The sequence below is a fragment of the Lacerta agilis genome, chromosome 14, assembly GCF_009819535.1.
Source record: "Lacerta agilis isolate rLacAgi1 chromosome 14, rLacAgi1.pri, whole genome shotgun sequence".
Taxonomy (NCBI): Eukaryota; Metazoa; Chordata; class Lepidosauria; order Squamata; family Lacertidae; genus Lacerta; species Lacerta agilis.
The window spans coordinates 26,119,287-26,145,722 of NC_046325.1; the positions used below are offsets into that span (position 1 = coordinate 26,119,287).

The window sequence follows — 26,436 nt, forward strand, 5'->3', positions numbered from 1 at the left end:
GGGCAGGGGAGCCCCCTCGGTGGGAACGCGTTGGCCCAGGGGCCCAGGGGTTTCCCCACACAGCCAGGCCTTGGGGCGGGTGGAGGTGTGCCCATCTCCCCGCCCCCGTGCTCTCTTCTCAGGAACTTAGGGGGTGTTTGAGGTAGGAACTAAGTCCGACCCTCATCTTTCTTTCCAAGGGGGCCTTGAGTTAGTGGGGTGGGGGTACCCCTGACCACGAGGAGCACGTTGCTTAAATATTTTGGTGGCTTAGAAACGAAGAGGCCTATTGTTTGGGGGGACCGCTGCTTCAGAAAACTGGGGGTGGAGTGGGGTCTTTTTCTGAAGCTCTCTTTTTGTGGGGGGTAGGCAGCAGGTTGGAGAACTCCCAAACTCATTCCCCATTTACAAAGGAACCTAAGAGCATCTTAGTGCTTCTGGCGTGTTTATGTTCTGAAACTGGTGGATAACTGAGGTAGGGTACTTGTTCAGGGTCTTAACAACCCACTCCTCCCATCCTACCTTTGAAGTCTAAGAACAGGGGACATTCTTGCCATTGCTGCTTGTCCCCTATTCAGAAGGTTGGGGGTAGCCTGTGGGGCGACTTCTCCCATAATATACTTTGTCGACCCAGATCCTTGTAAAGAAACTACATTCAGCCCCATGTAGGAGAGAGAAGAGTGGGTTGAATGTAGGACAAGGTAACTAAAGTGAAAGCAGCCCTTCTGTTTTGGAAGCGGGTAAGTTGAGGTTTAGACTTAGGGGGTTTTGGAGGATTCCCCCCTCTTTTCAAGCACAGTGGAGAAGGAATGCCAAACCCAGAGAGACATGGGGGTAAGAAGGATTCAGGAGGAGGGGGGTCCTTGTATCAAGAAGCAGTGTCCAGCAGTGGCAGTTCAAACAGCAAAGAGAGGCACCGACTCTCCAAGCACAAACGACACAAGTCCAGGCATTCCAAAGACTCACCGATGGGGGCCCAAGAAGCTGGAGCACCGCTCGGCAGCATGATCAAGCCATTGGTGGAATATGATGATATCAGCTCTGACTCGGACACCTTTTCAGATGAAGCAGTCCTCAAGCTGGAACACAGGGAGAATGATGAGAGAAAAGGGACATCAGAAAGGAGTGACCGGCTACACAGGCATCGGCATCATCAACACAAGCGAGTCCGTGAGTTGATGAAAAGCAAGCTGGTAGACAAAGAGAAGAGGCTGGATAGGAACCAAGACTCCTCAGGCAAGTTGAGTTCCACTAAAGAAAAGGTGTCGGGGGCCTCCAAAAAGCTGCATGAGGAGAATGATGACCATTCATCTAAGTCATTCAAGAGCAGCAGCAAGGACTCCCGGTCAGCCAAATCGCACAAGGAAAAGTCCAGGAAAGAACGAGAGACAAAGTCCGGACACAAAGACCGTAGCAAAAGTCACCGGAAAAGGGATGCTCCTAAAAGTTACAAATCGCTGGACAGTCCAAAGCGGAAATCCAGAAGTCCCCATCGCAAGTGGTCAGACAGTCCCAAGCAGGATGATAGCCCCTCAGGAGCATCTTACACACAGGACTATGATCTCAGCCCTCCACGCTCACACACATCCAGTAACTATGATTCCTACAAGAAGAGTCCCGGTGGGTCTTCACGGAGACCATCAGTCAGCCCACCATACAAGGAGCCTGCTGCATACCAATCCAATGTGCGCTCTCCGAGCCCTTACGGCAGGCGGCAGCGGTCAGTCAGCCCATACAGCAGGCGGCGTTCATCAAGCTACGAGAGGGGAAGTGGGTCTTACAGTGGAAGGTCGCCTAGCCCATTCAACCGAAGGCGCTCCAGCAGTCCTTTTGTTTCCAAGCGGTCGCTGAGTCGAAGTCCTGTGTCCAGGTGCGTGGCCTTTATTTTTAATCAAAAGTGTTTGACTTCTTTGGTTCAGATGGTGCTAGTGTCCTGAAGTCAGGTAAGAAAAATATTTGCTTTTCCCCTGTAACATGATTTGTTTAGGGTACAAGGTCTTTGTTGCTTGTCTTGCAGCACTTTTATGATTAGATAATTATTATTTTCACTTTATTGCATTGGGAATCTGAGTTTGAAAGGTAACCAAATCCATTCAGCCAATGAGACACTGGCTCATTTCAGATGTCGCGCTGAATCATTGTTCCCCAGCCTGGTGCCCTGCAAAAAATTTTAGGCTACAACAACTCCCATCATTCTTGATCTGACCATGCTGGCTGGGGCTGATAGGTTGGAATCCAACTATAGCTAGAGGGTACTAGTTTGGGAAAGGCTGTGCTAAACCATAGTTTAGCAAGACAAGAATGAGTGCAGTGAGCGTTGGAATAACATGCTTCCTCTTCCTGCTCCTGCATGGCTTTGAGGAGATGTTTAGAAGTTTTGGTTTAGATTAACTAGCTTGTCTGGTTATCTGAACCCAAGAAACGGGTGCTTGTTTGAAACAAGGTAACTTAAAACCATGCCTTGTTGAAGCAAATCATAGTTAGCATCAACCACAATTTAGGATTCAGATAACGCACTGAAAATCGGAAACAAAAACCACTGAAGAGTGGTTAATGAAAATCGGAAACAAAAAAAAACTCTTTGGAGCTACACCAGAAGAGGGGACGGGGAAATGGAAGCTACTGCAGCTCATCCTCATCATACTAAACTAGAGTTTAATGTGACCTCTGAAAGTGAACCATGATTTGGACACAATTTCTGAAGTGGCAAACCATGGTTCCATTTTGTGGCATGTCAGTTGGTGGAGATGCACAGAGTGGTGAAATTGATGGATACCTTTTACTAAATCTTCCTTATGTTAATTAAAAAAACAAGGTTTAGAATTGTAGAAAACTGTGCCGTCCTGATCCTAAGTATATTGAGCAGTAGAAAGTGAGGTACGTCAATAGAACTAAAGTCTCAGATTGCAATGGTATCCAAGGTACCTATTTCTCACAAGATTTGTGGCTGTTATGTGGTTACCAGGTTCCACTGGTTTCAGTAGAACTTGGTTTCAATTAAATCTGCCTTGGATAGCTGCTTTTCTCAAGGTAGAATAGGTGAATATGAAATCTCCCCATTCATGTTAGAGAGTTGTGGTGTATGTAACCCAAATCTCAAGATGTGTGTGGAAATGTTTGCTTCTGATCCATTACCACATTCACGTTAGATGTGAGTACCTCAGAAATCCCTTTTGAATACAGCTAGTGATCACCTTCAAGGGAATCCAGGCATCCTACAACCTGTTTAAATTGACCTTGGGGGCAGTACAGTAAAATGCTTTTAAAAATCAATCATAAAAGGGGATCTTGAATCCACTACTAACATCCTTGCTAGTCCTTGATCAAAGCCAGTCAACACCTTTCACCTGTTCAGTTTACTTAGAATGAGGTTACATTTTTGTCATTTCTGAAACTTAAGTTATTTCATAATCTGGATGTGCGGAACTGCTTTGGTCACAGATCACCACAGATCACCCAACAGCTTGCTCTGCAGTTTTAATATGAAATCTTAGGCACAGTACTGCACCCAGAGCTCAGAAACTGCTCACATTTATGAAAGTCCCTGTTGTAAAAAGTGCCTAGAACAATGGGAGTTTTGAACACTGAGTTTGCTGTTGGGCTTTGAATGTGCAAAGTTGCCATTTGACTATAAGCTCCTTGTGCTCTATCTAGTGCCTAGCACCTTGTCAGTGCTAAACATATAGTCACCATCTTGTTGTTTTGGTTATCTAGTCACTAGATTCTAATGGGATCGTATCTGCCAAGCCATGAACTCTGTGGATAGCCTTGAGCAAATCCCTGTCTCTCAGCCACCATTCCCCACCTGTACAGTAGTAACATCTCTTGGGTCAGGCAGGTTGATTCCTCAGTCCCTGGCAACTACTTCTAAACAGGGTTGAGCAAGTGCAGCTGCCATTTCCTGCTCATTAAGGAGCAATTGCTATCAGAAAATTCTCTTTAGCATAAAGCATCTCTTTTTAATGAAAAAGAACTGGATAATGAAAGCTGATTGCAAGCACTTGGGGTACCTTAAGTACTTTTAGGAAGCTGCTATGAAAAGGATTGCATGGTGGAGCCTTTGTTAGGTACTAGGTAGAGTAAGCTTGAACAGAGTAGATGTTTAAATATTTAAATATGTGAATCTAGGAAGGGGATCTCATTCCTGTTTGTTTTCATACACCCTTGTTCATCTCTTTGGCTTTGTCTACTCTTGACTTTTTTTTCCCTTCATGCTGCGTTATCTCACCAGGTGCTTTAAAAAACCCTTAACTTGCTCCAATTCACCTCCTTTTCCTATTGGGAGTAGAAAGTTAGTGTTCCTCGATAGAAAGCATGTTCTATTGCTTCTGAACTGTTTCATGGGAACAATAAGAAAAGACCCCTTAGGGCTAAATGAATACTTCAAAATTCGAAGAAGCCCAGTATCAAATGAGCTGCCTGCTTTGGACAGGACTGGGGGGGGGGGGTGGGATCCAGTTTCTAGCCAAATTCTTAAGTGAGCAGAGGCAGGTATGCTGTTTAATGAGATTAGGGTTACAGATCCTTGGAAATACCCTACCTGCAGGAACACTTTCCACATTGGCCCATCTACTGTGCAGTTCCTTCACACTTCAGAGGATTTTGGGAAATGTATTAGCATACATGCTTGGATTTATGGACTGCAAGAGACGCCTGCTGTGTGTAGCCATCACCTCACTGAAATTAAAGTGTGCCCGAGAATACTGCAGTGCTGTGTGCATTCCAGGGAAATAATTGGTTAATGGTGAACAAACGATCTTTTCAGACAACCATTTCTAGTCTTGTTATTGTGGAAGTTCTGTGGAGCACTCTTTTGAAGTCCACTGTTATAAATTAATTCTTTAAAAGTTTGAAAATGCCGATGAGGGAATTTCTCATTGTCACAGTAGGTTTCTGAGAGTCGAGAAAAGATGTTCAGACATTCCACTTGCAGTTCTTTGGACATGTCTTAGTCAAAACAAAAGGGAGGGATAGAGTTACATGGACATAGAGCTTTCAAACAGCCTGGACAAAATAAAAAAAGCTCTTTTCCAGTGTATCAAAGCTTCCCTGCTTGGTTGCTTGAAAGTGATTCTTACTCAGCGTGAAAAGCTAGGCAAGTGGATATTTGCTTATATAACTTGGAGGGTCCTTGAAGGAGTTACAAGAAAACATCCTGGTGATTGTGTGTGTAGGATAAATGGATATCCCCAACAGTGATGGTCATGGCTCTAGGGATGGCAGTCTGATTTGTGCCCCAGTCAAGGGAGGCACACCCAGGGAAGAACCTACCCCGCAACTGGCTGTTTTCCTGCTGGATAGCAACTGAATAGTGAGCTAGCCATCACCAAGAGCCCAACTGGCATTTCCCATGTCAGGCCATTCAGAGAATTTGAACAGTCTGAAATGGCAGGTATGCCTGTTGTAGTTACTTATTGACAGTCTGATGTGCACACAGAATGAAATTAGAGTGACTGGCCTGAAGCTGAAATCAGTTTGTTTACTAAACTGAATCAATGACACTCCTTTTGGTTGCTCCTAGAGGGGCTGCCTTCTGCTGTGTGTGCCCTCCTCCCCAGTCTCCTGGTCCTTGTACGGCCAGATCTCAAGAGCCGAATTTAAATTGTCCCTGCCTGTCATAAGCAGCAGTGCGTTCAGTCCTGTGCATTTAGTGAAAAATGCAGCTGGGATTTTTCCAGCACTGCCTGTGAGTCTCAAAAGTTATGCTGTCTTTCAGTAGTGATTGTAAAATATATGCCCAAACTTTCAAATCACCTGTAAGTAATAAGGCAACCACTATCTCCAGGAAGGTTACATTTTGAGCTACTAAAATGGCTCTTAGCGTCATCTTGTCCTTGCCAGCTAAGACAGAGAAGTCTTGTAGTGCTTCTGCTAGGTACCAGGATTTGGTTGAGTTTTCAATTCAAAGGAAATGCTTCATCTTCTGAAAACACCTGACTCCAAAAGTTGGTTTAACGTTTTTGAACTTTGTGAGGTAACTGTTTAGTACATATTCTTTTACTCAAACCCCCCCCCCCATGTTCCTGTTTAGGAATGATTTAGATTATGGTGATCAGTTGACCTGAGATTTGATCCGCAGAAGCATTTTGTCCAGCCTTAAGTGGTGGTAGAACTAGGATGGCCAGGAGGCAATCCATGGGTCATATCCCACCTCTAGCATATTCCCTCTGTGAGGAGTGGCATGAGACTCTCAGGCATGCTGTACTGAACTGCTCTTCAGCTTTTTTCTCAGTTGTCTGGTGCTCCTTTCATCATAAATGAAAATAATACAGGAAAGAATTCTGCAGGAAAGAGTTCTACCTTGCTACAGTGGACTCTGGCACATGCTCTCCCTTTAGTGCTGAGATTTTTGTTTCCCTAAGCCTTTCCTCAGCCAAGATGCCTAGTGTGTGTCATGCAGTGATACTAAGGTGTAGTGTTTCTAGCCCCCAGGCAAGTTGGCTAGGCGCCGAATACACCATGGCCAGAAGTTGTCCACCTCTACTTTGGCAGGTAGTGCAGTGACTGATTGTTTAATGTGTTGTAAAAAAAATATGTGGCTGATAGAAGCAAATGGGGAAGCTGGTGAGGAGTTAAAATGTTCTTTGGAGCCACAGGATCACAGCCATGTCTACACACTTCAAGCATGCCCCCCACCCCTTTGAGAGCTAAAGGTTTGCACATGACTATAGCGTTTTTTGGAGATGCTGATTTTCCTCTACTTTTTCCACAGGAAGCCAGTGAAGTCTCGAAGTAGAAGTCCTGCTTACTCGAGGCACTCATCTTCACATAACAAAAAGCAGAGATCTGGGTCCCGCAGTCGCCATTCCAGTATCTCACCTGCCCGGCTACCATTGAACTCCAGTCTGGGGGCTGAACTGAGTAGAAAGAAAAAAGAGAGGGCAGCTGCTGCTGCAGCTGCAGCAAAGGTTGATGGGAAGGAGAGGAAGGACTCTCCTAGCGTTTTATCTAGGAAAGAAAACAGTTTGGCTGAAGTTAAAGAGCCAGCGGTTGAGGCCAAAAAGGCAAAAACGGCTAAACCTGAGAAGTGCCCTTCTGACATTGAGCCAGCAAATGTCACACAGCACAACACAGAGACAAAAACTACTCCTGAGCCCCTAAAAACAAAGGCAGTAGAGAACCACGAGAAGAAACCTCCTGCTTCAGTTAAAGACTCAAAAGCATTGGGAACAAAAGATATGAAACTTGCAGGCGGAAAGGAGGAAACTGTGACTCCAAAGGAAACAGAGACAGCCAAGCAAGAGGTCCCACCTCTTTTGCATTCTGTTAAGTCACTACCTCCTCTGCCAACATCGTCGCCCCCTGCACAGGCTCCTCCTCCGTTACCCCCTTTGCCTCCATCACCAGTTATTCCCCCTCTGCCGCCTTCCCAGTCACCTGCCACTCACACCCCTGCTTTAGTTCCATTGTGTCTGCCGTCATCTACCCACTCCAGGACATCTCTGACTACTCAGGCTAACTCTCAACCCACCATGCAGTCCTCCTTAAAGGCGCATGTATCTGTGACAACTGCTGTTCCGCATCTGAAAACTTCAACGTTGCCTCCGCTTCCTTTTCCACCTGTCTTGCCTGGGGAAGATGACATGGATAGGTAAGCGCAATAACCAAACAAACCTCTTCCACAAAGGGTTGGTAATATTATGGACCAGGACTTGTTAGAATTAATGTATCTGCTCATTTCTCATTGCAAATGAAAAAATCTGGTGTTTGAAATGTGATTTGGCTTTCTGAAAATGGCACAGATAGTGAAGAATAACTCAAGGCCTCAGATGTAGAAAGCAGCTTTGGAATGTATGGAGAGGATACCAGGTATATGGATGTGTAAAACAGGCTTCTAAATTAGTGGGATGGTTAGGATTGCGGCTCCCTTGCAGGAAATGGAAGATATGGCCCCAAGTTAGAGCATGTTGAATAAAGGATCTTTGCTTAAATAACAGAGCTGAAAGAGGCTTTAGCCTGAAATTCTGGACAACTGTTGCCAGTCAGGATAGTACTGGATTTAGCCGACATGAATGGTTGTACAGCAGCACTATTCCTTGTGTAGCATATATCAGGGGTCGGCAACTTAAGACCCATGGGCCACAAGCTGCCCACGCAAATCATTTAACTGGCCCACGAGCTGCCCGCTTGGCAAGTCCCCATGTGCTTGCTAAACCAGCGTGGCACGAGGACTCGGTTTTGCTGCGCTGGAAATCACGTCTGCACATGTGCAGATGCCGGAAATCGCATCTGTGCAGACACTGGATATCGTGTCAGCACAGGCGCAGACGGCGGAAATTGCAGGCAGGTGCACTTATGCACGTGTGCAATCCGGCCCACAGAGGGATCTCTGCTGGAGTGAACCGGGCCAGGCAAGGTAGACCTTGCCAATCCCTGGCATATATAAACCTAAATTTTTGTTTTAGTGTTGGCCCCTTGTTCACAATGCCTCACTTATGTGGCCAACTCAGAAAAAAAATCCCCAGTTAGCAACAGTTTAAGTGCGTCAGGTTTATGCTACTGGGCTCAATTTTTCTCTTTAAAGGACTTGGCAGTCAGGTTCAGACTATCTTGTCTTGGTTCATTAATCTGAGAAATGCATGAGTGTTTAGCCCTTGCACGGCGCCCCTTCACAGTTTGCTGCTTTCCACAGTTAAGCTAGGAAACTTCTTGTTAACCCTAGTTTCCTATTTTGGATTAACTGGGAAACTCTGAAATTCCTTCCAGTAGCACCTTAGAGACCAACTAAGTTTATTCTTGGTGTGAGCTTTCGTATGCATGCATCTGAAGAAGTGTGCATGCACATGAAAGCTCATACCAAGAACAAACTTAGTTGGTCTCTAAGGTGCTACTGGAAGGAATTTTTTATTTTGTTTTGTTTTGACTATGGCAGACCAACACAGCTACCTACCTGTAACTGGGAAACTATGCTTTAAGACAACCCAGCATATTAGCCTGGAGTTTGTAACATAGTTTTCCATTTTGGACAAAATGGGTTCAACAGAGACTTCCTGATTTAATCATGGCAAAGGAGCTGCCTGTGCACTGAGAGGTTATCATCCAAGCACGGACAGTGTGTGGCATTTGCTTCACTATCAATGATTGATTGCCATATCTGGAGTCAGAGAGAATATTCTCCCAATACAGAGTCTTGAATTTTTAGGGAGGTTGGGCTTCTTTTTTAGTGAGTCCTTTGGCTCGTTTGCTTTTTCTGGATAGGTTCTCAGCCTGCTTATCAAACCAAGGCTTGTTTTAGTCTAACTCTAGTTTGTTAAAACAACAATCCCCTGAATTTGTAGATAACCACGTTCAGATCTAATGCTAAATAATGGACAAAGCTGAGGCTGTTGTTCTCCCCACTCCTTGTCTGGTGTAGTTGTAAGGAGGAGATAAGCTCATGCCAGTCTTTGTCAAAATATTCCTAAATTTTGAAGTAACTATAAGTCTTGAATTAACTATGAACATGGAAATTGCCCGTCTTTTTGGCCTGTGAGGTGGTTTTCCTTTCTAAGGAGCATGTTCTGTGATGCCATACGCATGTACAGGCAGTGTTAGAATCTGAGATACAAAAGTTAGGAGCTAAATGGCACCTTAAACCTGGGTAACGGGCGCAACAACAGAACGTCTAGGTGCGCTTTTTTCTAATGACTACAAAGCTGAAAATGAATGAACAGCAGCTAAAATAATATGTTCATTTTTCATATGGTCTAGTCCTTCCCTGTAGTATTCTTAAGACGGTCTCTCCTCCAGTCTTCAGAGAGTAGTTGGAAGTGGGGAGGCAGAAAAAGGTCCTCCTTTCCTTCCAGTCTGCAGTTTTAATTTGAAATCTTAGGTGCACTACTGCGCCCAGAGTTCAGAAACTGCTCGCACTAATGAAATTCCCTGTTGTAAAATGTGCCTAGAACAGTGGGAGTTTCGAGCACTGGGTGCGGGATCTGGTTTTGTCTCTTCTCTCCAATTCAGCTAGAGCCCATAGAGGCTTCCAAGAGAGAGATTGGAATGGTGCATTGTGATCATATTCTGTGCTTGTAGAATCTAATGTTCTATTTGCTGCAAGTTATGTAAACCAGCTTCAAACAATTGAGTGGGGGTTTGCTTCATTTACAATATTGTTCTTTTTTAAAATAATACTGACAGGACTTTGGGAGAGAAGATAGGGAGGAACAAAGGTTAGTAGGGTGGTGATGTGGGGGTCATAGTTTATGCCTGCCAACTGTGTTGAACCATAAAGCCCACCTTTAGAAATGTGGGGCTGGAATAAGGCAAAGAAGCCTGATACTTTAAAAATCCTGCCCAGAGGAAAGGCCTTCAATCCATCTGATCAGCTGTGTAATTAAGCAAAGATCTAGTGCACCCCTGAAAGAGAGTTTACAGGGCAGTAGATCAAGCTGACTTCAGCCATCAGAAGTCATAAGCTCCCAGTGTCACTAGCCAGACTGACTTCTAGGGAGGGATTTCATTCCTGACCTCAAACAGGGCAGTTTGTTGGACTCCAGGTATGAATTTTTGCTAGGCTTAGCTCTGCGTTACTCATTTTCTGTGTGTGCACTTCACAAGGCTGATTCAAAGTTGCATATATGCATTACTTGACAACTGGTTACAGGTGGGGACCACTTCACACTGGGGTTCCATTCCTGCCCCTAGTACACATCGGCAGAGCACATATAAGTGTGCTCCTTTCTGCCTTCGTCCGGGTCTAAAAGGACCCATGCGTTGGCAATCACGCGTCAGTTGGATGTTCTGAAAATGATCACTGCCTGTGTTTCAAAAAAAGCATTGTGTTTGAAGTAAAGTGAAAGTTCTTGTCTGTAGGCCAAGGGAGAATTAAGGCCACTTGTGGTTGCTAGTCATGATGGCTACATTACCTCCAGCTTTGGAAACAGTATGCCTCTGAGTAACAGTTGATGGGGATCATGAGCAAAAGAGTGCTATAGTACTCATGCCTTGCCTGTGTGCTTTCCAGAGGCAAATGGTTGGCCATTTTGAGAACAGTATCATGCATTAGATGGGCCTTTGGTTTGATCCAGCAGATCTCTTCTTAACTAATCCTACATATGTAGTGGTGCATTCACACATGCACATTACCACTTTAGGTTGTCCTGATGACTCTGCACACGAACCAGCCTGTAGTTCTGATTCAATTTGGTGATGGTGAGGGGTGTCACACCTGTAACAGCAGGTGACTGAAGATGGATGAAAATTAAATTTTAACTTGCGGAGAAAATTGTTTCATGTAAAAAGCTCATATATGCAGTGGTCAGAAAGTCATCCCACTCCTTATAAGCAGAAATTAATATTTGCAAGTAACAGTTGGGGGTATTTCTCTTCTCTGTTTCCTATCTACCCTTCCCTCTTTCTCACCAACCATGGCAAAGAGGACTTCAATTCTTCACATCTGCTAGGGAGGGCAATGGACCCCAGAAGTGGCAACCATTTCAGCCCCCAGTGCGTTGATGGAGCACGTATAAGTGCCCCCCGTTATGTCCTTGTTTTGACTTCTTCTGGGCCCAACAGGACCCCGCATCAGTGATTGCGTGTCAGTTGGATCCTCCTAAAATGGTCTCCACTTGTATGCAGGAGCAGAAAGGGGATAGATGGCCAGTCAGTCTAAGAGATAACTTACAAGGGAGGAAAGGAGTACCTGTGCAAACCAGCCTTTTTCTGGCTTCACTAGATATTGCCTGTTCATTTTGGCCCCGAAGTTTCAACCATGAGGGTAGATGCTTCTCAACTCAACTCATTTTATTTCGGCTTTAAGCCCATATACATAACAACCAAAAACAGAAACAGAACAGCACAGCCTGGTTTACAGTTACTAACAATAAAATAGATTAAAAAAATACTCAGCTGAATAGAATATAATAAAAGTTAAATTAAAATTTCAAACTGTATATAACAATCCATTGCATTTCTTAAGTGTCAGGACTGAGGTCAGAAATTTTGCCATATGTATGTAGGGTTACATTCGGGTCTGTATCTTGCAACAGAAGAGCAAGGTAAGTCTCTTCCAAATACCCCGGTAATTTTTGAATTAATGGGAGTAATAAAGTCTTTCGGGCATCAGTATACAAGGGGCAGACAAACACTATGTGATACAAAGATTCAATTGAGCGGTTATCACAGGCACATAAGACTGAAACTTGGCCCCTAGAAAATCTGTGAAAAAGAACGTTTGAAAGGAAGACATTAAACCGTGCTTTAATAAAAGCGAAATGGTGACTAGCAATAGAAAGAGTTGATAGATAGGCTGGTACTTGAAGTGGGGGTACAATTCCCAGAGATCTCGGTGAGCATGTCCCTCCGCCCAGCATAATACTGCGATGCAGCTCAATGTCATCCAATCTTTGGGAGATGGTCTTTTTTGCTGTATATAGATCTTGATTCAGAATCTCTAAGGGCGAAATTCCAATAAGCAAAAGTTTGGTGTGAATCTTACTAGCCCAAGGGCTCATGAACTAATTGCGCCATAAGCATTGGGCCAGATAACATTCAGGCAGTCTGTGCCAGAGTGTCAACCAATAAATAAAAACACGCTTCCACAGGAGCGTCTCCAAGGAAGGCATCCTCGGCTCCACGCGTATGGCCGCATTGCTCACACAGGTGGGGACTTTCAGGAGACGACGAAGGAATTGGCTTTGTAGGGATTCAAGAGAGGAGAAATTTGCCAGAGCAGCCCATAATGGTGCTGCGTAACTTAGTGTATTTACTATTCTCGACTTATAGACCATCAGCCCTGAAGGCACATGCAGGGCACCATCTGTGAAGTAGAATTGAAGTAATGCATACACCAGGGACTTAGCCTTATTAAGAAGGTACTGGATCTGCGCTGTCCACCTCATGTTTTGTTGGAACAGTATGCCTAAATATTGGAACTTAATGACTTGTTCTACAGCCACTCCATCTAGCTTCCAAGTGTATTGTTTGGGGCTTCTGGAAAACAACATTATTTTTGTTTTGGCGTGATTAATAACTAGCTGATTGGATCGGCAGTATGAAGCAAAAATCTTCAGTGCTCTATTTAAACCGACTCGAGAGTAGGATAAAATTACTGCATCATCAGCATATAATCGTAGTGGACATCTATAATCCGCAAGGCGAGGGGCATGGATATTGGCAGATGACTCAGCTAAAGGTTTCCTCATATCACATATATGAGTTAAAGAGGTAGGGGGCCAATATACAACCTTGCCGAACGCCTTTGTTTATGGGCACTCTATTCGTGAGTTCACCACTTAGTGGGGTTAATCTCACCCTGGCAGCTGATCCCTCATGGAGTTGGAACACGAGTGGGTAGATGCATCTTAGTGTGTGTATGTGTTTGTGTGTTAAAGTAACTTTGGATACCCAAATTGATGCCAGATACTAGATTTGGTTCTTATATGGCCCATCACTTGGATGAGCTAAATACCAACAAATACTCACTGTCAGTAAAGTTTGAATCCTGGTGACTATCTCCAAAAAAGAAAGCTTATGTCATCTTTCTGTTAGAGGGTGGTGTTGAGATGTGACAAGTGGTTGCTGTAAATAATTGATAAATGTGCCCTTCTTTTGTTGTTGTTGTTTTTTTCTGGTGCTTTAGCCCAAAGGAGATTGTTCCCTCAAAACCTGTGAAGAAGGAGAAAGACCAGAGACCACGACACTTGCTCACGGACCTCCCACTCCCTCCAGAGCTTCCTGGTGGAGACCCTTCCCCTCCGGAGTCTCCAGAACCAAAGGCAGCCACACCACCTCAGCAACCATGTAGAAAGAGACCAAAGTAAGTGTGGAGAGGGCACCTATTTGCATAGTGGCCACTTCAGGGAAACTTCTGGTCATTTTGCTAAGGTTTGGAATTAATGGGAGGAACCATAAGAAACCAGATGAAGATAGACACTTAGCTACTCACCGAAGTTGTGTAAAGTGGAGCTTGCCAGATCGTTGCTCAAGCCATCTCATGCCATGTTTTAGTAGTGATAAGAACAGTTGGCATTTATGTCTTGCATTCTCATTCATTCTGAATCACCTTATAGGAGCCCTGTGTGACAATGGCCAAAGGCTACATACTGTGTTGAAGGCAGAGGCAAGATTTGAACTGGGAACTATTGGTTCCCAACTCAGTTACCGTGCCATGTTAGCTGTCATGCGCAGACTGATAAACCTGTTATTGAATTGATATACATGATTCCTATTTAATGATTAAAAATAGAATAAACTCTGCATAATGTGTTGAGATTCACAGTTCTAAAATAACAATAGAAACAGTGTGGAGAGGCAGAAATCTACTCCTTAGAGGCATGGCAGAATTAAAAGATCTCATGAAGCAGAGTAAAGCTAAGAAGATGCTAACCTTGTGTAGCTCATAGGGGAGAGCATTCTGCAAGCAAAATGTCACTACTGAAAAAGCATTGTTGTTAGAGGAGACCGGCCTTGTCTTTAACAAGGAAGGCATCTGACATAGGGCTGCACCGGAAGATGTTAAGACACAGGGAAGGTCATTGAGAAAGATGCATTTTCTATATAAATACCTAAAATATAAACTATCAATGTCAACACCTTACAGTTCAGCTCAGAAATAGATTGGTAGTCAGTAAATATTTATTTAACTTTGGTGTAACTGAGTCTTTCTGATTAGCACCAGTAAATAACACTATGATTATGTTGCAAATCTCTATACAGTGGTGCCCCGCTAGACGAATGCCTCGCTAGACGAAAAACTCGCTAGACGAAAGGCATTCGCTGGCGGAAGGCCGCCTCGCAAGACGAAAATGTCAATGGGCTTGCCTCGCAAGATGAAAAAAAATATTTTTTTTCGTCAAACCACTATTTTCCTGTTGGTGCTTCGCAAGACGAAAAATTCGTTATACGACAACACTTGCAGAACGAATTATTTTCATCTTGCGAGGCACCACTGTAAAACTATTTTTAAGGGGAGAGGAAATGGCAGAAGAAAGAGGTTCATAAAAAGAATCCATCTCTTTGCACATAAAGAGTAAGTCTTTAGGAATGTTTTTTAGGTGATGAGAGAGGGAAAAGATTACTACGTAGAAGGTAGCAAATGGCAAATCAGAGGGCCACTGAATTTTGGTGTGGTGCAGGAATCAGTTGCTGGTATCCTAACTAAAGGGAAGAAGCAAAATTCCCAGAGCAGATTTATTTTCTTTGTGTTTATTTATTAAATGTAACATGCTCTATTTTTATAAAATAATGAAAACAATGGGGACAAATTTACAGAAGCAAAACAAATCGCAAGCAACTTATTGAGGATTCACTTTTTAAGAGCGCCAAAGCAGAAATAGTCCAGCAACATCTGTAGAGCCACAGATTCCCCATCTCTGTGTCAAAGGATCTGTGGTAGCAAGACTGAGGAAGATCTCTGTCTTTGGGAACCCAGTGCCTGTTGGAATACTACTGGATCAATAGCTAAACTCTGTATAAAACAGCTTAAATTATTCTCATATATGTTTAAACACCTAGTCCTGTAATGTCTCAATGGAAAATTGCCCCAAAACCATGTTTGAGGTTCTTCAAACTTCTCAGAGGAAGCGTGGAGCATAAATGTAATAAATAATATATTGAATTAGAAATTTCAGTCGGTGTTACAACTTGCATGCATGAATGCTGTAAAGAAACTGTGGTGTCAGGTGTTGATATGGGAACCATGAAGGCAGATAATTGGACAGGAAGATCCACCAAAGCTTGTTATTCAGAAATGTTTTGTCGAAGTCGGCATTTGGGATTTTTACAGCTCTTGTACTTCCCCTACCCAACTCCGATTTCTCTCTCTCTCTCTCTCTCAGAATCTGTTGTCCTCGTTACGGTGAGAGGAGGCAGACGGAAAGTGACTGGGGAAAGCGCTGCGTGGACAAATTTGATATCATTGGTATTATCGGCGAGGGGACCTATGGGCAAGTGTACAAAGCCAAGGACAAGGACACAGGTGGCTACTCGGTGCACACTATTTTCTTTTCTTATTTATTTACACATTTCAAATTTATACATTTCACTAATTTTACAGTCATTTTGACATTTCAAAACTTGACTTCCTCCCCCTTCCCTCTTTCTGCGGTTCCTTAAATTTGTTTTTGATATCTTCTGCATATCCAAATTAACTTAATTTGCTCATGTATTCATCTTCTTTGAATATATGCTCTTGTAAAACTGCAGTTTATTACAATAACCCTGCCAATGTTTTTGTCTGTTTATGATTTATCTGTAAATATTCAACAAACCATTTCCATTCTTTTATTTTAAAAAAAAAATGTTACCTTGATTTCTTATTCTTCTGGTAAGTTTCACCATTTCTGCATATTCCGTAAGTTTCCATTCTTCCTTTGCTGGGACTTCTGCTTCTTTTCGTTTTGGGGCAGGTAACATCCTTGCCGCTGTAGTAGTTTCTAAAATAAGTTTCTATACATTTTAGGTCATTCTGTCCCTATAATTCCCAAAGGTCATTTTAAAGATCCTTTTCATTTTCATAGAAAAGTGCACACTATTTTCAGTCTGTTTTTCTCATACTGAATTCACTTTTAAGTAGCTGTCGCAGAGCATGCCAGTCAGCCTTCTTCCCTTGGCGATTCCCCAGTTGGTTCCTCCCCACCATTCCTCTGCATCCAACCACTCCATGGCAGTACCCTATAAAAAAACGCACTGTGTTGTTTAACTGCTTTCACATTTGTTGACATCAGCTCTTTTCGTATAGGCAGAGGCAGTATGCTTACAGATACCAGTTACTGGAAACTGCAGGAGGGGAGAGGACTGTTGTGCTGTTGTCCTGCTTGTGGGCTTCCCATAGGCAAATCGTTGACTGGATGCTGGACTAGATGGGCCACTGGCCCTGAGACAGCAGGGCTCTTCTTACATGGATGTGGCCGGTGTCTGTGTAATAGGCTGCTGCTTGGAGGGCTCTGTTTATTCATCATTTCTTCAGAATGCAATGCCAGTATGCTTTCTCATGTTTTCTCAAAACAAACCCTGTGCATTACGCTGCGATTGGTACCACAAGAAGAGGCCTAGGGATGTATCCAGGCAGAGAAGCTGAATTTTCTCCTTTGCTCCCCAACACTAGCCGTGGCACCACAGTCCAAAGCAATAGCCTTGCAATGATTTGTAAGAATGAAATGGGCAAGATGACTGGCAGTAGGCAATAATTGTCTTCTTGGTGTCAAATTATAAGCTTGCAAATAACATAATGTATCTCTTACCACTGGTGGTACTACTACTACTACTATTATTATTAAATTAATATACTGCCCTTCATCCATGGATCGCAGGGTGGTTCACAAGATAAAAACACAAAATACATAATAAAAACAAGAACAAAACTGATAACCCTTACTTCCCCCCAACCCCAAGCAGTGTTGGCCTTATCTACCAACCAGTACTTATCAAAGGTCCGGCTGTGCTGACTTAATATTTCTTCATGTAACTTGGAAGGGAGGGTTGCGTTTAAGAGCACCAACTTTTTCTCAGCTCATTTTTATTGCAAATGGTTGCCTGCCTTCTTACCGACTGCCATTTGTGTTTGACAGGCGAGTTGGTGGCTTTGAAGAAAGTGCGGCTGGACAATGAAAAGGAGGGCTTCCCCATCACAGCCATCCGTGAAATCAAAATTCTCCGGCAGTTGATTCACCGCAGTGTTGTCAACATGAAGGAAATTGTCACAGACAAGCAAGATGCACTGGATTTCAAGAAGGACAAAGGTATCGAAGGACATTGTGCTAAGAAGTAAGACGTGAGACTGATGCAGGTTGTGGGGCCCCCTTAGTAGCAGTGAACATACTTAGCATATAAAAATGCTCCATCCAGGTAAAGGATTCTGCGTAGCCTTGCTTCAGTTTTCGCCAGGAGTGCTAGCATGGCAAAGGCTTGTCTTGTCACAAACATTCACGTCTGAAGTTTGCTCTCCATTTTGAGGGTCTTTCCTGAGATATTTAGAAGAGTTTCAGGCTTTTCCAGTCCATCTCTTTCGCTTGGGTGTCATAACCGTGGTGAACAGGGAAGGAAATGTTTCTCTCCTTAGAGATCAGTTCAGTGCAGTGACCTATATGATTCCAAGGTGAGTGATGGGCTGGCACATGCCAATTTTAATCCCCCCCCCCCGAAAATCATGACAATCTTCATAAATATTAAGGAAGGCAGAAAAAGGAGGGTTTCAGCTGTAAGCATAGAGTCAGAGCAAAAGCTGTTCTTGCTTTTTCCTGCTCACACCATATTCCATCTTGCAAATTTCACAGATGAGTGTTTGGGCTAAAGCACCAAATTGTGTACTTTGACACCGTCAGTATTAACAGGCATTTTCTCCTCCTCACCTTCTTCCAGGTGCCTTTTATCTTGTATTTGAATATATGGACCACGACCTCATGGGATTGCTAGAATCTGGATTGGTGCATTTCTCAGAGGACCACATCAAGTCTTTCATGAAGCAGTTGATGGAGGGGCTCGACTACTGTCACAAAAAAAACTTTCTACATCGAGACATAAAATGCTCCAACATCTTATTAAACAACAGGTAACTGCCTTCTGGCCAGACCAATTCGACAAAGGAGATGTGGCTCCCAATTCCTGTGCTTTTTAAGGCCAATGTGGAAAGGTTTTTGGAAGCTGCAGCTCGTATAAAACGCAACAGCCAGATTGCTTTCTGGAATATACATGTAAGCCATTGTTAATAAAAGTCTACTTCCGCCTTCTTGTTGCAGTGGGCAGATCAAGCTGGCTGACTTTGGGCTTGCCCGGCTCTACAGTTCAGAAGAAAGGTAAGTTGTCTGCTGAGAAAAGGGTAGGTGTGGATTTAGCTACACCAGGATGGAATCTACACACACATATAAAAAAACGCTGTGAAAATGCTTTTTAAAAAAAATGGTTTGAAAAATATATTGAATTTGTCATAGCTCACCATTGCTATCTAGTGTCACATTTGTATATTGCACTTTACAACACACTTAAAATGTTTCATTTGGAGCTGTATAGCTGAGTGCCAGGACAGTCTCCTGCATAAATGTTAATCTTGCACGTCTCCCATCTGTCTTAGTGAGACTTATGCAAGAGATAGTCCTGCTTGGGTGAACATCTGAGTAATGTCTTGGGTTCAAATCCCACCTCAGTCTTGAACTCATTGGAAGCCCTCAAACAAATGATTCTGAGCCTAATTCCCACCTCAGTCTTGAACTCATTGGAAGCCCTCAAACAAATGATTCTGAGCCTAATTCCCACCTCAGTCTTGAACTCATTGGAAGCCCTCAAACAAATGATTCTGAGCCTAATTCCCACCTCAGTCTTGAACTCATTGGAAGCCCTCAAACAAATGATTCTGAGCCTTTGGTCCCTGTTGATGAAGTGAAGACTGGTGCTTTTATTTTAAACCAAAGATGTGGCGCAAACCTATCTTTCTCTTACCTTGGAAGCTCTGCGTTGTGATCAACTAACCTTTACTCAGAGTAGACCCATTGAAATTGGTGACTGGGAATAGGGTAAAGGTAAAGGACCCCTGACAGTTAAGTCCAGTCGTGAACGACTCTGGGGTTGCGACGCTCATCTCGCTTTACTGGCCAAGGAAGCCAACATTTGTCCGCAGAAAATTTTTCCAGGTCATGTGGTTTCGAACTGCTAGGTTGGAAGGAGCAGGGACCGAGCAACGGCAGCTCACCCCGTCGCAGGGATTCGAACCGCCGCCCTTTCCGATTGGCAAGCCCTGGGCTCAGTGGTTTAGACCACAGTGTCACCTACGTCCCATTTCAGTGGCTTCGCTGAGCAAAAGCTAGTTGAACGCAACCCCTTCTTCCCTGATCCCTCAATGTGTGGAGGCTAGTGGTGATGAAGGAACAGTGTTTCCACAAGTGATCAGAGGCATGCTCCTGAGCTCAGTCTCTGGCAGAGTAAAGATGCCTTCCTGAGCCACACCCTAATTCATTTTGGTTCAAATTCTGTGCTGCCAAATGGCTCAAGGGTGAATGAAGTAAGGATCGCAAGTAGCTTGGCACAATTGAAAGTGCAGTATAAACAGTCAGCAATAAAAACGATAATTTGAATCCTTGATATAGGTCTTACATAAACTTGACTTTCATTATATTAAGCGCTCTCCATACACCACAAGTATTCTGGGGGTAATTCATCCTACCAACAGCTTGGGGAGGGGGGGTAGGTAGTTTTATCCACAGGGTGAATATCTGTTTTATTTCAAAATAGCTTGAGGCAAATTGTATTAAGTTCTGGATCAGGAGATTGGGGTGGGAATAATTTGGAAGTGATAACTGAGATGAAATGAATTATATTTCTAATGCTGGTTGCTTTTACAGTATTTTGAAATTCTTCCCTCCAGTGTCTGAGAGCCAGTGTGGTGTAGTGGTTAAGAGCGATAGACTCGTAATCCGGGGAACCGGGTTCGCTTCCCCGCTCCTCCACATGCAGCTGCTGGGTGACCTTGGGCTAGTCACACTTCTTTGAAGTCTCTCAGCCCCACTCACCTCACAGAGTGCTGCTTGTTGGGGAGGAAGGGAAAGGAGAATGTTAGCTGCTTTGAGACTTCTTTGGGTAGTGATAAAGCGGGTAATCAAATCCAAACTCCTCCTCCTCCTCCTCTTCTTCATGTTGTTCCAGCATTATGCTGGAAATGCTCCCTTTTAAAATCGCCACAATCAGAATGTTTCTCCTAGAGGAGCCAAGCCTCCAGGCTGTCCTTATGGGAATAGTCATTACCTGCTGCTGCCACCACAAGGAAGCAAAGCCTGGAAGCTGTCCTACTCTGGCACTAAAAATAGTATTATCCAATAACATACACCTTTTTAATGATTGTGTAAGTCCGTTTCCAGTCCAACAAATGGCCTAGAATCAAGCAGATGGGCATCTGATTAACCCCTTAGATGGGAGGCCACTGGCCTCCTGTTGCCGCTTTCTTTGTGTTGCATATTTCATTGTGTAAATGTCACTCAAGTTTTTATGCATCAGGTTGCATGCCCTATTAACCTATAAAGCATTTTTTTCAAGCAGCATTAGCGATCCGATGACATTTTACAAGCATGACTTGTAAAAGCACCTGTGACACACATCTGGACGAAACGTTAAAAGCCGCTTTTCCCATTGTCTGGATTGAGCAGGTGTGGCTGTGAGAGAAACCTTCCTTAGCCTATCTAAAGCCCTTTAACAAACACACACACACACACACACACACACACACACATCAATATGGGATGTGACTATGAAAAATGATTCCTACACAGTTCATTTTGTTTCAACCATTTGAATCCAAGCCAGCTGGGTTTGAAGCTTCAGCCTTGGTCCCAAACACAGTTTGGCTGCACCATTCTTGCTTCTGTATGTATGTTCCGATTCCTTACATAAATCTCTTAACCTGAAGCATCTCTTTTTTCCCCTTACTTAGCCGTCCATACACCAATAAAGTTATTACATTATGGTATCGACCACCTGAGTTGCTGCTAGGCGAGGAACGTTACACTCCAGCCATTGATGTCTGGAGCTGCGGGTAAGTTATCTTTCTGGTTTCAGATATGAGTTTACAGTTCTTGGTGAATGCTTCCCTGTGTTGTGCTTTTCCAGTTGCTTGTGCAAGAGAGAGAGTGTATGTGAACTAAAAACATTTTCTAAACATTTTGGCACACTGTGAAAACTCTGGCAGTGCCCGCATTTGATGTAGATTAGGAAATCATGCTATAGGCCAGGTTCTGTCATTTGCACCATAACGGTGCACCATGACAGTGTGTGTGAGAAAGTGTCCATGGATTATTATTTTTTATTATGTTATGCATCCCATTGTTTCTTTTTAAAATTTGGTAGCCTGGCCCCTTTATTGCAGAAAGAGTCTGCTCAGTGTTCCATGAGCCTTGGAGCGCTGAGAATAGAAGATTCTGTGTTCTATGAGTTCCAGCTTTCATCCTGATCCAAAGTAGAAAATTTTGGACACCTAATTGGCACAGAAGCTATCACAACACTGATCGGGCTTTCTGGATTTGTTTTATAGCAGTCTTTTTGCATGGTAAAGGTGAATGTGTCACACATCTCCCCAATGCAAATGGAAAATGTTGACCGTAGAGGTTGATGGAATTACTTTTTTTAACGTTCAAATTTGACTGGGCACTTCCCTCCCAATTCTGGGTTTCTACCAAACCTCCTAAGCAACCAAGGAAAGTCACCCAACTCCCTATTCAAATGCTTCCTTCAGTTTCTGCTGTTCATTTCAACCTTTCTTTGTTCCTTTTCCCCTCCCAGCTGCATCCTTGGGGAACTATTTACAAAGAAGCCTATTTTTCAAGCCAATCTTGAGTTGTCCCAGCTTGAATTAATCAGGTAAATCATTCTGTGTGCCATCAACAGGAGCGTGTGCAAAGAGAGCTGTGTGTGCTGTCTTGGCGATGCCAGCAGTCATTTTGTTCCGAAATGCTAGCAGTCACCTTATGTGCAGGTAACAGGCCCCCCCCCCCGCAGGTAGTTTTTATGTACAGACAGAAAGCGGTTGTTGGCAGCTCAGTGTCAGAACCATGTAGACACAAACAGAAGCAATCAGGATCTCAGTGAGAGAGAGAAATTCTCCCTTGGCTTCGTTTAATTGGCACCAGATTAAAGGGAGGCAAGAATACTAGCAGCCTCCCATCATAGAAATTTAGGGCAGCGCAGAGCATATAATGCCCTTAGCCTAATGTTTCACCCTTTTTTTAAAAACTCTGGTCCCTGCCTAAACTTGCTTCTACCTTCCAAGGCACCCTGTCTTAAGATGGAATTATTTCTAAACTATGCTATGAGAAAGAGCAGTAATCACGGGGGTCCTTTAAAAGTTAGAAAAATAGGCACTTCTGTGCAATTAACCTGACCTTGCAGGTAAACAAGCCCTGGGAAGCTTTATAGAAATCTCTTTCCTTTGGATCTGCTGTGTGTTATGTCTGTTTTGTGGCCTATTCTCCTGCAGGAGGCAGGGGATCCTTGGATAGGATCCTGTGCCGGTGGGGAACTGTCTGTTCCAGGATCCCCTCCATTCCCTGCAGCAAATGGACCTTCACAGGAGGTCCAGTGTCACATGTTTATTCCTGTCCATCCTTGATGGGAGGCCCTGTATCATCTACCTGCAATGTAGGGTTAGGAGTAGTGAGGGGAGTGGGAGGCTGCATGCAGGCATGTGCAGAAATAGCGCTGAAGCCATATGGCTTCACTAGATGAGAGGGAAAATCAAAAGAGGCTTAAGCCATCCACGTCTTCCAGGCTGGAGAACTAAATGGCTTCCGTTTGAGCGGTTTCATTTTGATGGATGTTTCACTTCACATTTTATGGTCCTTTTAACTTGTGTAAACCACGAAGAAATCCTGGGCAACGTGGCAGTATAGAAAGGCAATACAGAAAGGCAATACAGTGGTACCTCGGGTTAAGAACGTAATTCGTTCTGGAGGTCCGTTCTTAACCCGAAACTGTTCTTAACCTGAGGTACCACTTTAGCTAATGGGGCCTCCCACTGCCGCTGTACGATTTCTGTTCTCATCCTGAAGCAAAGTTCTTAACCTGAAGTGTTATTTCTGGGTTAGCGGAGTCTGTAACCTGAAGCGTCTGTAACCTGAGGTACCACTGTACATAGTTGTGTTCACGCTTTCCCTTTTCTAAATCTCCTGCAGCCGCCTTTGCGGGAGCCCCTGTCCGGCTGTGTGGCCAGACGTCATCAAGCTACCTTACTTCAACACCATGAAACCTAAGAAGCAATACCGAAGGCGCCTACGGGAGGAGTTTTCCTTGTACGTCCCGGGTAACAGTGTTGTGTGCCTGTGAATCCTTGTGTCTGTGATATCTCCAGAAAGCACTGAATTTGTGTAGAACCCCCCCCCCACAAGACACACACCCCAACATTTTATGTGTGTGTTAGCAATAAGTGTGGGGACTGAGACATGGAGAGGCACCAGAAAAATGATTTGCTGCTGGAGAACAATCCACGATAGAAATGGAACAAGATGCTTGTGATATTTGCAGCAAGAGATCAGCCCAAAACAAGTTGGTGCTGAAATATAGAGTATAGCCAGTGCAATACCCCAATGAGAGAGTCCGTTCTGAATGTGAGACATCCAGGTTCATACCCTTGCTGAGCTGTGAAGCTCGCTGTAGTAACCTTGGCCAAAACAGAGTTTCTTACCCTAACCTACATTGCAGGAAGCTGCCAGGCTAGTGCTCCCCTCTAAGCTTTGGGAAGAATAGGTGAGGTGCAAATATCCTAATCAGTACAGTGGTACCTTGGGTTACAAACTTTATTCGTTCCGGAGGTCCATTCTTAACCCGAAACCGTTCTTAACCTGAGGTGCACTTTCACTCATGGAACCTCCTGCTGCTGCTGTTCCGCCGCCACGCAATTTCCGTTCTCATCCTGGGGCAAAGTTCTCAACCCAAGGTACTACTTCTGGGTTAGCGGAGTTTGTAACCTGAAGCGTTTGTTAACCCGAGGTACCACTGTAGTTTCAAAGTGACTTACTATCTAGAAACTGTGTGCAGGTCATTGTCTCCCAACTCAGAATGGATTCATCATCAAATTTCTGTTTAGCTAGAAGAAAACAGTGGTACCTCGGTTCTCAAACTTAAATCTGTTCCGGGAGTCCATTCGACTCCCGAAACTTCAAAAACCAAGGCGCGGCTTCCGATTGGCTGCAGGAGCTTCTTGCACTCAAGCAGAAGCTGCGTTGGATGTTCGGCTCCCAAAAAACATTCGCAAACCAGAACACTTATTTCTGGGTTTGCGGCATTCGGGAGCAGATTTGTTTGGGAGCCAAGCCATTCGAGTACCAAGGTACCACTGTAATGCACTTGGGTTGTGTTGCACAAGCCACTAACTCAGTCCAGGAAGTAATAATACTGGCCTGCTTTTAAAGGGCAGGGGTACTCAGAGGAAACTGGTTGAAATGAATGAACTTAAGTTGATCATGTCTCCTAACATCAGTGGATTTATTCTGAGTAGGACTAGTGATGAATATCACCCCGGGCATTGGAGACAGGGAATTAAGAGATAATATTTCTGCAGAAGAGCAGCGCTTGTTATTGTCATAATGGGGACCGTTTGTGGGTGGTGGTGGTTGTTGTTGTTGTTGTTTTCTTCATTTTCTCTCTTCTCCCAGCATCCCTTCTGCTGCTCTTGACCTTTTGGACCATATGCTCACGCTGGACCCCAGTAAACGATGCACAGCAGAGCAAGCCTTGCAAAGTGACTTCCTGAAGGATGTTGATGTCAGCAAGATGGACCCTCCAGAGTAAGCACCTCACTGTTCCTTGGGAAAGTGAGCCTGCAGGGTGGGGACTGAAATATGTCCTAGTCTTTTAAAGGTGCACTGAGAGTGGAGTGCTTTGATTCGTAGCAAGGCAGGGCTAGCTAACCCACAGATCCACACAGAGCGATCTGCACAGTTCAGGTCACAGAATGCTACTGGCATGGAGGAAGCGTTCACCAACAGGTGCCCACTTAACCATCGCAGCAGAAGCAGTGGAAAGGTAACCTCAGTCCTGGTTTGTGAGCCAGTTTAACCTCGGAGGAATTGAATGGCTTCTGTTATGTGTTTCAGCCTCAGTGTATACTCCTTCTGTATGCAATGAGAAAGGATATCACCTGCTTTCCTCCCACTCCAACCCCACCTTGTAAGGCAAGAGGATCTAGGAAAGGATTTTTTTGCTTCGTGTCTTTGCCTGCCTCATTCATATTCAGAGGCAACGGGAAGACTTCAGCCTCCACACCCAAGCATATCTGCAGCCCCAAAATTGACTCTGCAGCACAGCTCAAAGTACACCTCTAAGTCTTCATGAAAATGTTATCCGTAAGAGTTCCCTAAATTTGGTTTAGCTTACTTGTGTTACTGACCTGACCCAGTCCTTTGCATCCCCTGAGCCCTTTGCCACACACAGAGCACTCCGGGAAGGGTTGTGTCATATTGAGATTTTGGGCAAAAGTTGTGCAAATCTAGCTCCTTTTGTAAGGCCTGTCGGTTAGTATGAGACTGACCTGCCCTTTCTCTTAAGTTCTCCATTCATGCCAAATAACTCAGGATGGGCAGGGTTGGTCTAATACCTGAGATAGTAAAAGCACACCCACCCACACCCAGTTCTCCATATTGTGCTAAAAGCTTGGGAAAGAAGAGGGAATCTTTGTGCTGAGCATTTGGGACCAGTGTGGCATCAGACAGGCAGGGGCGGTCGCCCAGTGTCAGAATTTGCCTTCCAGGCTTCTGCCACAGCTTCATTGCTCCCTTCTCAACAAATGTCTATTTGCTGTCTTTCTGCAGCCTTCCTCACTGGCAGGACTGCCACGAATTGTGGAGCAAGAAGCGGCGGCGGCAACGGCAGAGCGGGATCGTGGTAGAGGAGCCCCCCTCGGCCAAGGTTTCCCGAAAGGAGACAGCCTCCGTAATAAGCACAGATGCTATCAAGAATCACAGCAGTCCTGTACAACCACAGCCTGCTCCGATCAAAACACAACCTTGCGCTGTGGACTCATTTGGTCAGTGTATAGCCTGCGGTAACAGCTATTGCTTTAGTTAGCTA

General features: G+C 44.3%; 1 protein-coding gene across 2 annotated transcripts in view; it reads left to right on the forward strand.

Annotated features, from left to right (window-relative positions):
• The first annotated feature begins 354 nt into the window (after positions 1-354).
• The window catches only part of CDK12 (cyclin dependent kinase 12), a 30,799-nt gene continuing 4,717 nt past the window's right edge, over positions 355-26,436 (forward strand). For both annotated transcript variants that reach the window (XM_033171217.1, XM_033171218.1), the window contains exons 1-12: positions 355-1,849; positions 6,692-7,570; positions 13,538-13,714; positions 15,735-15,874; positions 17,466-17,636; positions 18,256-18,445; positions 18,633-18,689; positions 21,311-21,412; positions 22,156-22,233; positions 23,544-23,660; positions 25,023-25,154; positions 26,178-26,392. In XM_033171217.1, the coding sequence (XP_033027108.1) occupies positions 789-1,849; positions 6,692-7,570; positions 13,538-13,714; positions 15,735-15,874; positions 17,466-17,636; positions 18,256-18,445; positions 18,633-18,689; positions 21,311-21,412; positions 22,156-22,233; positions 23,544-23,660; positions 25,023-25,154; positions 26,178-26,392 (3,319 nt within the window). In that variant the 5' untranslated portion in view covers positions 355-788. The remainder of the gene's footprint in view (positions 1,850-6,691; positions 7,571-13,537; positions 13,715-15,734; positions 15,875-17,465; positions 17,637-18,255; positions 18,446-18,632; positions 18,690-21,310; positions 21,413-22,155; positions 22,234-23,543; positions 23,661-25,022; positions 25,155-26,177; positions 26,393-26,436) is intronic.